The sequence below is a fragment of the Phalangium opilio genome, unplaced genomic scaffold (genome assembly GCF_054372755.1).
Source record: "Phalangium opilio isolate 3A_F unplaced genomic scaffold, DU_Popi_V2 ptg000073l_1, whole genome shotgun sequence".
Taxonomy (NCBI): domain Eukaryota; kingdom Metazoa; phylum Arthropoda; class Arachnida; order Opiliones; family Phalangiidae; genus Phalangium; species Phalangium opilio.
This window is the reverse complement of record NW_028324183.1, coordinates 81,883-98,300: the sequence shown is the minus strand read 5'-3', so window position 1 is coordinate 98,300 and position 16,418 is coordinate 81,883. Positions and strand designations below refer to the sequence as shown.

Sequence of the window (16,418 nt, the reverse complement as noted above, 5' to 3'; positions counted from 1 at the left end):
CTGAGGCACATACGGGAGAATGTATTCTGCAACGTTTGTTGGATACTCTTGCCAGAGTTGGAATTGAACCAGCAGATGTAAGAATAGTCCAGTCCTAGCTAAGGTTTCTTCAACTATACTTAATCGATTTAGATGTATCTAGCGTATTTGAAATAGCCATGAGACGCGTGTTCTTAAATTAGAAATTACGAAGTGGATTCACTCTTTAGAGACCTTCAGCGCTGTCGCGCCAAGTATAGGGGAGAAATCTTTACCTCATTTCTTACCAAAGGTCTAACACAGTATCATTGTTAAAACTTCAACCTATATTCAGGTGTATTCCGTATGCGCGGATAATGCAACAAATATTGAGAAAGCTTTGAGTCTTGCTGATATTTTTCAAGACGAGTGGCTTTTGTGGACTCCGGAAGATGAGAAGATAAATGAAGAAATAACCGCTAATGACGAAGACGTTAGTGACTCTGAATCGGAAGTAAATGAGATCGAACCGTGTGATATAGATGTTAATTTACGAGAAAATCATCTTGATGAAGGTAATGTCTACCTCATAATTACTTAGCCGTGCATTTACTTAAACATGTATTTCGTATGTGATTTATATGTAAAATGAACAGCCTGGGGTCCGTGGGACTTAATCTTCCAAAAGCCTCATGTCCCAGTAGCTCCCGATATGTCTGATGCCCATGAAAGTGTCATTCCAACACAGTCTTCCGAGAGCAAACACGCAGAAGTAGCTGAGAGTGAGACATCACAAAGTAGAGAGCCATCGAGCGCCTTGAAGACTAAGAGAACGATCGAACGAAAGAAAAAATGTGGACCAGAAGGTGAAGTTTCTCAAAATGGGAAATCTGAAGCAATTATTGAACACAATAGACTGAAATTAACTTCAAGTCAAAAAAATCGCTGCCACAATTTACCAAAGCGAGGACAAAACGTGACGCCAACGTTAAACATACAGTCCACTTATGAGCAGTCAAACCCTGAAAAGTCGATCATAGATTCATTACAACCAGAGCAATCAAAGAACCAAAAACAAATACTTCATAAACTCCCAGCTCTGATTGGCCGTTTTTGGTTGAAGATTCTGATAATACTTCTTTACGAGATCGTACTCCATGGAACTGGATAAGAGGGCGTTGTATAGCACACTCGATACAGTTATGAACTAACGCCGCGATGAAAGTAGGTGGCAACAGTAGTGAAATGATTAAGTTCATATCGCTCGCAAACAAGATTATAAAGTTCTTCCGGAAATCACCCAAGTGGACTGCTAAGCTTAGAACACTGACAATGGGTCGTGATGTACTTTTGCCTGGTACAACTCGGTGGAATAGTTTATATTATGCAATTGAACGATTGAACGAGGTTGGTTATGTGAGTGCAGGAGAGACTTGTCGCATATTTCAAACACCACATGTTTTTCCTAGGAGGGGATGCTTGACGCAATAAGAAAAGTTCTTATCGAAGCGAAATTAAGTAATAAAGCTGGAATTGACGCCACCCTTTTGTGTCTTCCATACACCGTAGAATCACATTCTTTAGAGTTTTTAGCCCTGTTTAAACCAATGAAAGACGCTACACAAAAAATTGAAGGGGATGGTCCAACTGCATGTGATGCTATTTCAGTGTTAATGGAAGCTTTTATGGAAGTAAGGGACTGCGAAACCGAGATATTTGTAGAAGAGAAGGAGAAACTGCTCCTCGAAATGGCTGCAAGATTCAGTGGGACGTTGCATTCAGACAATGTTGCCTCATTTCTGGACCCTTCGCAGAAGCTTCTGATGTTCCAAAGTTTGTCATAAATTGCGGTGTTTCATACTTGAAAATGAAGAAGGAACATAATAGATCAGTTAAAATATACATAAAAAAGTTAGGATGACTCACCAAAACCTCCTCATTAATTTATAATTTATTTTCAAAGTTGTTATTTTAGCTAGCTAAGCCCATGTCCATTTTGCGACAGTTTGAATATGTTTAATTTCACGAGACATAGGAGTTTCCCACGAGAAATCGGTGACATTTTAACAAAGGCAATCACAATTATTATGCCACTTATGGGTCGTGGAAAATGCCTTGTCTCATCAAATTATACATATGTAACTTTTTATGCAAAATGGCATTAGGCTTAGCGAGCTGAAATCACAACTTTGAAATTTAATTACTAATTATGGAGAATGTTTTGTTGAGGTATATTTGTATGCATATTTTAACACCCTTGATCGACTAAAAGTAACTTGTTGTACTACTTCCATATCCGTTTAAATGGTTAGTCCCTTTCTTTCAGAACCATTTTCTGAGCCCAGTTGGAAATATAAATATCCTGAATTTCGTACGCCAACTGAAGAAGAAGCCCTTAGAATTATAAAGTCATATCTTCCTGATGATGTAATTTCGACGAATGTCGACAAATCTACTCCTAAAGGGCGTTTTACGTATTTAAAATCGAAGTTGTCAAACGAAGCCTCTACCTCAGGCTCACATTTGATTAGTAACCGATTGAAAAGCGAATTAGATTCGTATCTACACTGAGAGAAATTTGTTCTGTAAGAACTACAGAAAATTTATGGCAGCACTGATGCCAGAACATATCAGTAAAAAATACAGTCAATACGGCCTTTCCGCTTCTCAGAACCATCCTGTAATATTAACAACTTTTTTGTATTTTTCAATAACAAATTTTTATGTAAACATTACAGTTCCAAACTGTGCCTAAATTCAGTGTTTTATACAGATACAACTGTAAATTATACTGTTTTGATCTGTTTTGAAAAACTGTATTCTTTGCCGTAATGTCTGTAATTTATACTATCTGAATCTGTACCATGTACTGTCTTAATCCGTGTTTGAAATCTGTATTCTTTACAGGTCTGTCCGTAAATTATGCTGTTTTTATCGGTGTTTGAAATCTGTATTCTTTACAGAACTGTCCGTAAATTATGCAGTTTTCATGTGTGTTTGAAATCTGTATTCTTTACAGGTCTGTCCGTAAATTATGCTGTTTTTATCGGTGTTTAAAATCTGTATTCTTTACAGGTCTGTCCGTAAATTATGCTGTTTTTATCGGTGTTTGAAATCTGTATTCTTTACAGATCTGTCCGTAAATTATGCTGATTTTATCGATGTTTGAAATCTGTATTCTTTACAGAACAATTTGTAAACTATACTGGTCATGCCTGAGATAAAAGTCTGTACTCTTTACTGAACCCTCTGTACATTATAATGATTATCTGTGATTTGAAAGTCTGTATTCTTTACAGACCTCCTATAAATTTCACAGAATTATTCCTATTTGGTATCCAAACCTATCAATATTATGCTTTTCAGATGTGTTAAAAAACCTTTATGTATTTTAACATTGTAGTGTGTTGAGTTGCATATTATACAATAACATTCTTACACCATTAACATGCCTTTAATTGATTACTGCGTGTAGAATATAAAATAGCGAGTTTTTAAGCGGATGCTATTATACTCTGTTTCAGTTCGAATTCAGTGACAATACTTTCTTTCGTAAGAGATTTCCCCGTTCCCTATGACTGAAACCGAGTAGGTATATTTAGAGAATTTCTACACTTAAGTTTCCGAGGAAAATTATGCCTTTGCAGCTATTTAGGAAGATAAAAACTGACACGTTTTCTATTGAAATTCTTTTATTTAATTAATTACAAACCATCAAACTGGAAAATTTTGTTAGTCAATAGTAATATTTTTACATTAACTTCATCCTCTTCAGTTTCGGGATTTATCCTGGCTATGCATCTGAAAAAAAAAACATCATAATTATAAATTCATGAGGTATTTAATATCTCTGAAATATTTTGAATTAAAACGAAATGAAAAACTATTAAGAATCAGATGTAAATACCGTTGAATAAATTCCATAAAAACCGGAGTATTTTCGGGATATTCCAGGTTTAAAATATAAAAAAGGCCAAAAAACATTAAGAATCCGGTTGTCAATTCAGATGGATGAATGTGGTCATTGACAATTTTTTTATCTACAGATAACAAATATTTGGAAGCTTTACCCAAGCTTTCACCTGTGCAACAATTAAGTGAATTGCAAATTAGTTTTAAGAAATAAACCGTGAAATGCAATCTAATTAATACCTATTACTACAAGACATGGATGTGGAGGCAACCTTTTTTCAATGTCACTTAGATTTGTTCCATTCTAAATAGAAAAATGGCGTTTGAGTAAAGAGACGTTTGATAAGTACTAAATTTAAGGAGTAATTCCTTACCTCAAAAATTGGAAAAATGAGTTTTGTATCCTCTCTGAAATGATCCATGAAAAGTGTGATTACTGCGGCTACAACAGCTTGGTTTTTGTCCTCGTGATGGTCTTCTTTAAGGGCTGCTAGGATAGCCTGCACGCTGGATTTTTTACTTCTCGAGAAATAAGTCAAAATCTGTCCACTCTTTTCAGTAAAAAATCGACTAAACATCGATAGCATATCTTTGCCTAAGAGCTGTTGTAAGTGCGTGACTATGCCAAAACTCTCAAAGAGGAATGGCCAATTCGATTTTAACTGATCTACGGCCATACATTCATTGACATTTGACCTTTGGAGATTATAGCTTTCGCTAAGCTTTTCTTGAACTGCTTTCGTATCGGGATCAATTGTCAAAAATATCAGTTTCATTTCTTCCATAAGGTTTTTACATTTCACCTCATCTGAACTACTTAGCTCAGGTGTGAAGGCATGATTTGACGGGAGTATTGCACGTGGTTTTTTTCTACTTGATAGCTTTTCTGTAGCTTTCCTTTTTACAGGTGGCATGAGGTTTTGTTCACGCCTTGACATGTTGTCAAGTTTATTAAAGATTTGTTTTAAGAAGCTTCCAAATCCTGTTCCAGCTCTCTCTTCAAATATGCGGTCATCAATGGCTTCAGGATATTTTTTAACGAACATCTCTGTCACTTTCCTCATGTTGCTTCGGCTTGGACGCGCGCATTTTTTCAAAATATCAATGAACAACGATTGAATTACTTGACGCTTAATGGCCTCGCTGAGTTTTTTCCCAGATTCCAAACTTTTTTGAACGTGTTTAGGGAAAATATTACCCGAGATACAATACGTTTCTAGCCATTTGTCAGACCTGACTGGACTAAAAATTTCAGCATCCTGCAAAAAATATTTATGATTAATTATGGTTGTCATATTCTAATAAAACAATTTACTATAATCTAGGTTTCATTAGCATATCACTTTCTATACTTTATAAAGCTAACATACATTAATGGCATTGATTACGTATTATTACCTGAGCCTTATAATTCTCATTTTGCTTCCTTGTATCTGCCTCTTCTAAACAGTGGTTATTTTCAACACATGTACTAGTACTGGGCTTTGATTGATAACCCCCTTCTGGATATTGTCAGGGAAAATTATTATTAGTTTATTATTTAATTATTAACGCCAGCATTACTATTTAAGCTGCGATGATAAAACTAAAGTTTGAAAATAAAATTCTCACTTGCCCTTTTTTAAAGAATTCCCAAACTGAAGCACTTTTCTAACGTGGATAGGCTTTAACAAATCAATGGACTTCAAATCATCTTCATTCAAAAATTGAATGTCCTCTACAGAATCCACGCCAAGGTCCTTTATTTTTAAAACAATCTTTTCCACTTTATCATTAGACAATGATTTAAAAAGATCAAAAATGCATTTTGTTAAAGCGGTGTTAGTGTCATTTCCATTAAGGGTTTCCCCATTAATTTCCCGTATGACATTTGGATCGTCAGGGTCTTTTTCCTAGAATACATTAATTGTATAAATGTTAAATATTATTATGAAAACAAAAAAAACAGCTAGATGAATTTTAATTCATTTTACTTGGAATTTTTAACTATAACTGCACACGTAGAAAACAAAAATTATTTAGCTAATTTATTTTATTTAAAATCATTAGGACTTAATTCTTTATAATTAAATAGAAATAACTATTTTAAATGGGTTTATACCAACAAGTAACGAGACTGATTTCATCAGATTGACAAAGCATATAAATAAATTAAACCTTTGTAAGTGAGACTAATATCTGATATTTTTGAGTTAACACCAAGAATTAATTTTTAACATTACACATGGTTCTGTATGTATCAAAACGTTAATGAAGGTAGCACAAAGGTCTTGCAATCATACTAAATTTCACACTAACGGTAATAAACATCGTGCTTAAGTGTTATAATAGTTTTTCCAGAAATTTGATAGCAAGAAAGTGGATAATAATCAACCACATCAGAGTTGAATACTATTTTACTTCGATTTAAATCAAATAGTTCGAAAGCATGTAATGTGGCCAGATATTTAGTTTTGAAAAGAGCAATTAAATGGTAAACTTCAGTGTCATCTTTCACAAAGTTAGTTACTATTTTCCCTAAAAGCATGTAATCATCGAACGATCGATAAATTAAAAATTTTCCCTTATCATAGGCTGTGCCTTTAAATTGTACCTTTGAAGTACATTTAGTGTTAACACTACTAAACTTGAGATCTTGAGCTTCATTCTTTACACTTTCAAAATTGTCCAAGTCAAAGCTGCTAGAGTTATTATATTCTACACAAGTAGGAAATGGCGAGCCGGCAGAATAGTAAGCCTGCTGAAACTGATGTTTCTCTGTCAATGTCTTTGTAATATTTACGAAGTTTTTTGTGTTATTTGCCATTTTCTTGTAAACCGTATGTTTGCTTTCAAATCGCAAGGTCCACAATCTTATTAGGGGCCCAAATTGCAAGATTAACTCAGGATAGTGATTAATTAGATAGTGATGCTTGGCTTTCAAGTTATATCCAATAAATTCCTTTAAAAGCCCTTTTTTATATTTGGCTAGCATAAATAATAGAGCCTCGACACCATTTTTTGAGATTTTAGGAGATGTAACAATTTCCACAATGCCCTTTAGCAAGAGATACAGTTCCCACACTGGATCACAAAAATTTTGAACTTTATCTTTAATAATTAGAGATAAAAACCGAAGAAGGCACCAGATTTGTGAGGCATCGCCTGTGATTTTTTTATTTGATTGGCTGACTTGGCAAGGTTTGTTTCCAACATCTGAACCATGAAATGTAAATTCCGAAACAAGCCAATTAAAGTTATTCCACGACAGCCATTTTTTTTTATCAATGAAGTAAAATAAGAACTGGTACATGTCATAGGCAACTACACCTTCAAACAAATCATGGGCGAGGCACGGTGCTAGTGCGGGAGAACAAACGTGAAAGTTTAACAACTCATTTAATGGGGAATTTGCTTGGATACCGTTAAAAGATTTCAAGTTGGGATTATCTCTAAGCATTATTATTGCATCGTTGTAATTTTCTACAGTCCTTCTCTCGAATATATCAGTTTCATTTAAATTTTCCTGTTTCGCTAAACAAAATCGACATATGTAGCCCTTAGAGAAATTGCGTTGGAAACCCCCAATCTCGTGGTTTCCAAGATTATCGCCAAGTAAGCTAATCAAATGAACCTTCACGTTTGTACCATCACTTAGAGTAATCCCTTCTGTTTCAAGTCTCTTTAATTCGTCAATCAGCATTTTTAAACAGTTTTCAAGTCCATGATTTTTGAGGTGTTTGTTTTTGCATAATGATATAAGCTGAATGTGATTAATTGTTGATCGGTACTCGGCGGGTATGTTTACAAGTGTATAATACATTCCCAGTATTTTATGGGTGGATTTCGCCGATCCGAGTGGATTTACAATTTCAAAAGCATCTTGAAATATCAGTAGTTGGAGGGATTTGTTTTCACCTTTAAGGAAGTCTTGAAAAAATATTTTTCCATCTGATATGTCAGAAAGAACTTGATTTTCACCAAATCTATACGATGGTTTGGGATATGTTAAGATCTTTTCCACTTCTTTGTTCGATAAAAGACTAAGTAAAGATTCCTTAATTGGCACGTAATGTAAAAAACTTTTTTTCAAATTATGATATCCAAGAAAGACTGGTACTGCATCAATATAACTGAATTGTTCCTTGTAATACTCATGGCGGCGATGAATTGATTTCAGCTCCTCATTGGCCCTTTCAGCATACCCAGAATCTATTGTTAAAATCTGTTCTATGACACGATCTTCTAAGCCTGCCTTTCTCATATTCTCTCTAAGTTTGCTAGTAGTTAGGGCATTTTCAAGTGATTTCAAACTCTCTATCTCCTCTGCAACTATCTGAATGGTACTACTAGGTACATATTTAACTGCTTGTAACTTGAGAAAAAATAATCCTAAATTTCTCTTGTACATATTAGCCATGTTACAAGGTTTTCCTTCAGGCTGATCTAGAATCATCTGTTCATCAAGTGTAACGCAAGGTTCTGACTGCGATTTAGGTTCGGTCGAGTCATTCACAGTTGAATTCAGAAATTCTTGGCTTATATCAATATTGGCTGGGTATTCTTTTCTGATGCATTTGGTTAGTTCTGCTTTGTGCTTTCTTGTGATGTGACTTGTAATTGATCCTACTACGTTATACATGATACCAGAGGTTTTGCAAAATGGACAGATGACTGCTGTTTTATTTTTTATATGAACTTTAAGATGCGAAATTAGTAGAGTTGGGTGGTCGAAAGTTGCAGTACAGCCTTTGACACGGCACGCGAGTGTTTCTACTGCAATCACGGAGGGTTCAGGGTTATCAGGAAATTTATCGTATTTATGCATTCGCTGAGCGTGACTTTTGAATGAATGGTAGTTTTTGTATGTTCTTCCGCAAGATATAATGGCGCATTTATATTGCATATTGGGATCATGTTTGTGGAAACATAAATGGTTTACATACGCTTTGTAGATATGTGTCGAAAAGCAATTAGGGATGGTGCATTTGAACGCAGTTTCAACACCCTACATAAAAATAATTTCATAAATAAATTTTAAAAACTAATCTACTCTGCGTAAACCAAATATTAAACAAAGTTTTGTGTAAATCGAGCATGATCCTCTTTGTTTCAAACTAATAAGTCCAAAAGAAAAAGACACGAAGAGAAAACCACCCGTGAGATCAGATATACAAAAATTTAGATCACAGTAGTGAAGTTACTTGACGTTTCTTAAATACGAATTAAATTATACAGCAGTACAATATTCGAATTCAAAAGATACCTCTAAAAATTCAAGGAATCTCATTTGAAATCAATTGCACAGCATTTTTTTCTAGGGTTTTCATCCTCAGAAGAGGGATCATAATTAATTAATGGCTAGTTATTATTAAAGTATTAAACCAATGTAAAAATATTACATATTCAATATTTTTGCAAAATGGTGTTAGGCTTAACGAGCTGAAATCATAACATTGAAACAATCCTTTCAGAGTCGAGGGGCTAATCACTATCAGATTCCCTGCACAGCGATTACAGATTAAAGCCGGTCACCCACGTAAAATATGTTGAAAAACTAACGAGCTCTCTAAGTACAACCCTACACATAGTTTTCGGACTTGGAGGATTGATACCATTTACACCAGGAGGCCAGGCTACTCGATACTGCACTTTGTCTGCGAAGTAGTGGGGCCTCTTTTTGTAAATGGTATCAATCCTCCTAGTATGAAAACTATGTATAGCAGTTGACCTAGGGAAATGCTGCGCGCTCTTATCAGTCTCATTATACTAAAAAAACCGTACAACGCAAGCGCCAAGAAGCTGAATGGAAGACTGGGTTTGTCACTCTTGAATTCCCTGTACACCGATTACTGATAACGAGTCACACCGATTACTCAGGTGCTATTCCCTCTTAGTTCCATCGAAATAGTGAATCAACATGTAGCGCCAGTTACTTTTGCTTTAAAGGGCGGGTGAAGTGGAAAATAAAGTGATTTTTTATCGATTCTTCTGCTTATTATAAGACCAATTTGAATAGTGAAACATACAGAGAATAACACAGAACGATTTTATAATTCACATTAGGTTGAGATTTTATGGATAATTTTAAATAAGTAACGCCCTGCCTTTTTATTAACAAAATTCTCGTTACGCAATTGGTCGGAGGTCCTTATTTAAAATTATTCATAAAATCTGAACCTAATTTGAATTTTAAAATCATTTGGAGGTATTTCCTGAATGTTTCACAATATACAGACTGGTCTCATAATTAGCTGAACGATCGATAAAAATCACTTGATTTTCCCTTTCACCCTTCCTTCAAAGGGATAGTGAAAATAAAATAACATGTGTTATTTCATCTATTCTTCTACTTATTTTAAGACCAATCTGTATAATGAAACATTTAGGAATTATCGATGAAATATGCGTAAATTTTCTGGATGTTTCACTATGCATACAAGTCTTAAAATTAGTAGGACGGATGGATAAAAAACATCAATTGATATTCTTTTCCACTATCCCTTTAAAGGACAAAGATCTGCTGACGAGTTTTTCCGTAAAGGCTATGGAAAGTTTTCCCCTAAAGGTACACTAATCTCTCCGAATAGTTATGGCAGCGTGCATAGAAAACTAGAAATGCCTCTCTTAAATCCCCACGCCCAGTCCCCGCAGAAGTCTCAGTTAATAGGGGTGTGACACTAAGCTTAGAGGTAGAAAGGTATATATTGTACAACTAAACTGCCTAAAAATTGTTTCAGAATAACAATCATAAACTCTTAAGTGCAATGTTGATTAACATCAAAAGTTGTACGTATGGGAAAAGTATGTACATATTTTTTGGAAAAAACCGAATGACATAAATTAAAAAGTTTTTAAATTAGAGAAACTTACTCTTGCATCACTCATGGTGTTTTACTGTTTTACAATTTCGATCTTTTTCAATAGTCAGAAAATGGATGAAGAAGAAAAAACCTAAAAAGAAATTTATTTAGTAAAGTGAACCGTGTTAGACTTCATATCAAATTAAGGGTTACTTAAACTAGAGTTCTAAACCCGAAGTTATAATTACATCTTAAAGGTAGCATTAACCTACGCATTAACTGTTGATAATATTTAGAATGATAAAATAGATTCGAAATCTTTAGTAAAACTCACCAAAACATTTCCATTAGCTTTTAATCAATATTCAAAGTTGCGAATATTAGGCCTAAATGATCCGAAATTAATACAACAATTTTTACCTTATATTTCAAAGCAAAATCTGACGTACGCGCTCATTGGCTATTGTTAAGCATTTTGCTTGAAACACAGCAAAAATGGTTCAATTAATTTTGCATCATTTAGACTTAACAGCGGCAACTTTTGAAATCGACTGAAATTTAATGGAAATGTTTTGGTGAATTATCTTAACGTTTTCTAGCCTATTTCACCATTCTCAGTGAAATACGATCAACCTATTCGAACACTTTATGCTCCCTTTAAAAAAAAATTTGAATTTTATGAAGGAGGTGAACCTAATCGCATTGTTCAATTTTTAAAAGAGAAATTTAACTTGAGAGATAGTAGAAAAATTACACAGGTAAATAAAGGTAAAAATGAAACTCACGTGTTCAGTTGCTTTCTGAGTTGCTCCAACGCCTTGCTCGAAAAATAGAGATAACGAGGCTAAAACTAAAACCGAGAAAACGCGAATGACACGAAATCGCGAAAAAGTCACAACCTCTATGAAAAAAGAAACTTTTAAAGTGTTAAAAGCGGACCAGTAATCCACGACACGATGTGTAAAAAACTATACAGGGTGTTTGTGAAAAGTCCATCAATAATGAAAGGGCGTATTTATTGGGCCATTTTGAGTCGAAAATGTTCTATGACATTTTGCCGTCCGAGCCACGGTTTTCGAGTTATGATTTGAATATTTTAGGGATGACCCCTTCATTAAATTAGCGCTGTCTTTCAATTTCTTAATTAAATTTAAGGGGTCATCCGTAAATTACTCCAATCATAACTTGAAAACAGTGGCCCGAACGGAAAAATGTCATAGAACATTTCCGACTCAAAATGGCCCAATAAATACGCCCTTTCATTATTGATGGACCTTTCACAAACACCCTGTATAAGAGATTCAGAGATTCAGAGAGGGAGGAGTAGGAGTGGAATTTTTCTTTTCCTGGAACGAAAATTACCCGCGTCAATACTGGAAAACACTCCTGACCCCAACAAGTGCAACCAGGGGGGGGAGGGCCTTTGTTAGTGTCCACCACCTAGGCGCCGTTTTGTAAAGAAAACTACTTGCCCTTGAATGGAAATGAAATTTTCCATGCTCACCTAGAGACTAGAAATCGATTTTTCCCTAAACACAGATATTTGAATTGGTTTTGAATAAATCCACATAAAATAATTTCACAAAGTCTTAACAAATCTTCTAAAATGTAATTATCCTATAAATAAAATTAAATTCATAAATAACAATTACTTTAAGCCTGGTTATGATAGGTTTATATTTGACTTATAGAAAATAAAAACGCCATAAATAAACAATTAATATGGAATACAAGTTATTTTAAATCGAGCAAGGCTGTTAAAATATGCGTAAATCATAAGGATAACTTAATTAAACGCACTCGTTCAATTATAATTACTTTTGAAAGTTGTGATATTAGCGCAATAAGCCTAACTCCATTTTGCAACTAAGTTTGAATGTGTAAAACGTCTCGATGAAGATGATATTTCCGTATCCAATCAAAGGCCGTTGAATTTTAATTTTCTTTTATAAACGGTCATTGATTGCTCACGGAAAAATCCTTTTTTCTAGCGATAAGCTGAAATGACAACTATATTAATTATAAATTAACGAGAACGTTTTGATGAGTTATCCTCCTAATAGTTGATTGCATATTTTAACTGTCTCAATCGATTGAGAAATTCGGATTATGGTCCTTCCTTATTATCCCTTTAAACAGTTTTCCCAACGAAGGCCACTGGAACAATGAATTGTAATTACATGATCTAATATTGATAAATGCAATTTTGCTCAGGTGTAAAGGCATGATTTGACGGGAGTATTGCTTGTGGCTTTTTTCTACTATATGGCTTGAATTACAAAAAATATATTTAATATTGGGAAATGCAATTTTGAAGAATATTTAAAACTATCGCGTGTTCTTGCACATGCTTTTAAACGAGCCCAAAGACATGTGTAGATCCAATTGCCTGGAAAATAAATCATGTAGCGTGAAATTTTATCGTAAAGGAATAAAGCTTCGTAATTATGACTATTAAATACTGTAAAATAAAACAATACCCATTTAGCAGGATTAAATAATGTTTTAAAAATTCCAAGACATTTAAATTAACTTTGACAATTTAAACATATAAATTTAAAAAAAAGAAATCTATATCCTGGAATTGTGTTAAGAAAGAATATGGCAAAAACTGTAGATGCTTTCCAAGAAATATGTTAAAAATACCTTTCTTTGGTTTAGTATATTGACAATCAGAATAGCAAAATGCTTCTGTGAAAACTACACGTATTTTTCTAAAAACAGCAGTTTGAGTAGTGAAATACGAATCTATATTTTAGCTGTAAGACCCACAAAGATATCTGTAATATTGACAGTTTTCATAGTTAAAGAGGTTTCTATATTTTAACTGCAAGAGCCATAGAGACATCTGTAATATTAACAGTTTTCAAAGTTAAAGACGTTTCTATATTACACCTGCAAGAACCACCGCGATATCTGTAACATTAACAGTTTTCACAGTAAAATATTTCTGTACATATTACAGAATATACCATGATAACGTATTACAGAATTGGAGCTGTATTTTTTACAATTTTTAGTGTACTTTATAGTTTTTCCTGTAAAATGCTTCTGTTAAATTTACAAAACCAATTGTAGATCAAGTATTACTGAAGTGCATCTGTTATTTTTACAGTTTCTAGTAAAATTAACAGTAAAGTTGGTAAAATATACAGACGAAAACTGTATTTCATAAAAACTACTTCACTGTTCCCATTTTCTGCAGATAATCTAAGTAAAACTTACGAACATTTCAATACTGTAAATTATATCAGTAGAAAACACAGAAATTTCTCTCAGTGTAGGAGCTGCAGTTCCATCGCAAATGGAAGAAGAAGACACGACGATGACTGCTTTGGATTATTGGCGTTCCCACCACAAATCGTTTCCTAAATTGGCGAAAATAGCCAAACGATTCTTAGGAATACCAGCGACTAGCTGCGATGTAGAAAGCATGTCTTCAATTTCTGGTAGTCTGAAACGAGCTCGAAGAGCTAAACTTCACAAATTCAAATTTGTGAGAGGTATGGAGAAATATTGTAAATATATTAATAATGCATGGTTTCATAACAGTGTGTTGGTCGATTACAGTGTAACGGGGAGCAGTCTGCATGTCTAAGGACGCCCATGCAAATCAAATGTATATCCTGGCAATATCTTTGGCTAAAAAAAAGAGCATGTGTTTTTGCGTACAATTATTTTCTATGAATATTAAAAGATGCTTTCAAAACATATTATAAAATGATTGTAGATCTGAAACCAAGATTGTATACATAAATACTGACGAATAAATGTGCATCAATATGAATATGGTTAAAGGACTTTAAATATAGTAGTCAAATCTAAGGAATAGAGCATAATATTTTGTTAGCGGGCAATCCATGTAATGAAGGCTGACTCAAACATAATTTAAACAAGCAACTACAGCACCAGTAGACAAGGCAAATTAAATTACACTAAATGATTAATTTTTGTACCTTAGAATTTAAAAAATGGTTTCAGCCGTTTACTAAATAAGAACATGGTCGGTTTATAATTTTTTAGGTATATTTTGAGTGGATTTGAAATAAATTTAAAAACTATCATAACCTATTATTGCAGATCTTAATTTTCAATTTAAAGGGACATTGTCGGTTCGCTACTAGAACCATCACAATTGAGAAACGATGTAACAGTTACTGACCATCATTAATTGTATCACTCGCTTGATATCTAAACATTTTGTTCTTTCAAGGTTCACCAAAACCAGACTTAATTGAATCAGTGTTGCGAATATGAATTCCTCACTCTTGTTAAACCTATCTTGCATCTCGAGCGCGATTTAAAAACCCCTTGAGGTTGAGCTTTCTTTCAAGACTTTTGAAGCCTTCATTGAATAGAGAAAGCGAGGCTCGCGAGTACAAAACACACTGCGCAAACAGAGCCAATCGTAATCATAAACTGGTTTGCTTGAGTACGATGACTTTCATGATAACGATTTATACCTTCAAAATACTCTTCTTCCAACTTTTGATTTCAAGCTGGTGTTTTTGACTCGACTTGCTTACTGATTGAGAAGTCGATTATTACTTAAGCCAGTCGTTAGATTAGATTCAATAATTGTATTTAATTTATTGCATTATTTGTGTTTCTATTTACAATGGAAAGTCACAAGAAGAAACAAATCTCGAATTTGCCCACCTTTGCTCTGTACTTAATGGCTTCTAAACACCATCATCACCATCCGGTCTTTTGTCCATCCCACATGGACACCAGTCTGTAAGTACTGGCTTCTACACCACCATCATTTAGTCTTTTGTCCATCCCACATGGACACCAGTCTGTACACCTGGCTTCTAACACCACCATCTTCTGGCCTTTGTTTTTGCCCATCCCACATGGACACCAGTCTGTACACTTGGCTTCTACCCCATCTTCATTTTTTGGAATCTTCTTTCGTATTCTAGCAAAACGTCTTTGCGGTATGCCTAATTAGAATGAAAATTACATATTTTAATTGTATAAAGAATGAGCAAAGTCTGGGAAGAATCCAAGGGCTCGCCTTAGTAATTGGTTATGCAAATACCCAAGGGAAGGAAATGATTCTTAATTGGTAGGTGACGGAAGGGGTGGTGGGGTCAAGTCAGCTCCGGCGGACACGAGGCAGTCGGTGCCTTGGGGATATCAAACTTCGTCTCTGAGAAGCTTGACTTACACTAGTAAGAAAATACCTAGATATGGTAACTATTTGAAATAGACAATGACCAGAAGATGGTGGCGTAATTAGAACCAAATGTTTAGATATGAAGAATGGACAACTAACTATGCAGATGAAGGAATAGCGGCTAGTAAAAGAGTGTTGAATTCAAGTGGAATAGCGTTGCCTACGGGATTAGAATTAAGGCCAGTTCAAGCTTGGCTGAAGGTGGGGGACTTTAACCTATCGGGAAGAATCGTTCTTTGATATATTTCCTCGCGTGCTGGCGCTCTTAGCTATCCTTCTTTAAAGGGGTCATTCATAAAATTAAATTTGCTTTGGTTCATTGAGGTTTTAAGAATTTTATTATTGTTCTTAGATTTTATCTTGCAGAACAATATTGCAGACATGTAGATGTATTCTGATTTAAATAACACGAAATTTAAGTATAACAATTTTACTGGTGAATCGACAATCGTACACAGCGTGAGAACAAAAGCCGAATAGCTTTCTAGGCAACGAACGCCAACCGAAATTTCTGTTTGAAAGGCCCCCAAACACCACCCTCTACTTTTTTTAAAACGGTTTTACATTCTATTCGTCTCTTTATA

General features: G+C 34.4%; 2 protein-coding genes across 2 annotated transcripts; both read right to left on the bottom strand.

Moving 5' to 3' along the window:
• Positions 1–3,647: 3,647 nt before the first annotated feature.
• Positions 3,648–5,421, bottom strand: LOC149658837 (uncharacterized). The gene is made up of 5 exons (XM_089844038.1): positions 5,269–5,421; positions 4,245–5,129; positions 4,111–4,174; positions 3,866–4,040; positions 3,648–3,759 (listed from the first exon to the last, which is right to left on the bottom strand). Exons 2-5 carry the CDS (start codon positions 4,932–4,934, stop codon positions 3,663–3,665), a joined length of 1,026 nt encoding a protein of 341 aa, XP_089700164.1. The 5' UTR covers positions 4,935–5,129; positions 5,269–5,421; the 3' UTR covers positions 3,648–3,662.
• Positions 5,422–5,850: 429 nt separating this feature from the next.
• On the bottom strand, positions 5,851–10,739 carry LOC149658836 (uncharacterized). Its single transcript, XM_089844036.1, has 2 exons — positions 10,723–10,739; positions 5,851–8,857 (listed from the first exon to the last, which is right to left on the bottom strand). Exons 1-2 carry the CDS (start codon positions 10,735–10,737, stop codon positions 6,164–6,166), a joined length of 2,709 nt encoding a protein of 902 aa, XP_089700162.1. The 5' UTR covers positions 10,738–10,739; the 3' UTR covers positions 5,851–6,163.
• Positions 10,740–16,418: the final 5,679 nt, after the last annotated feature.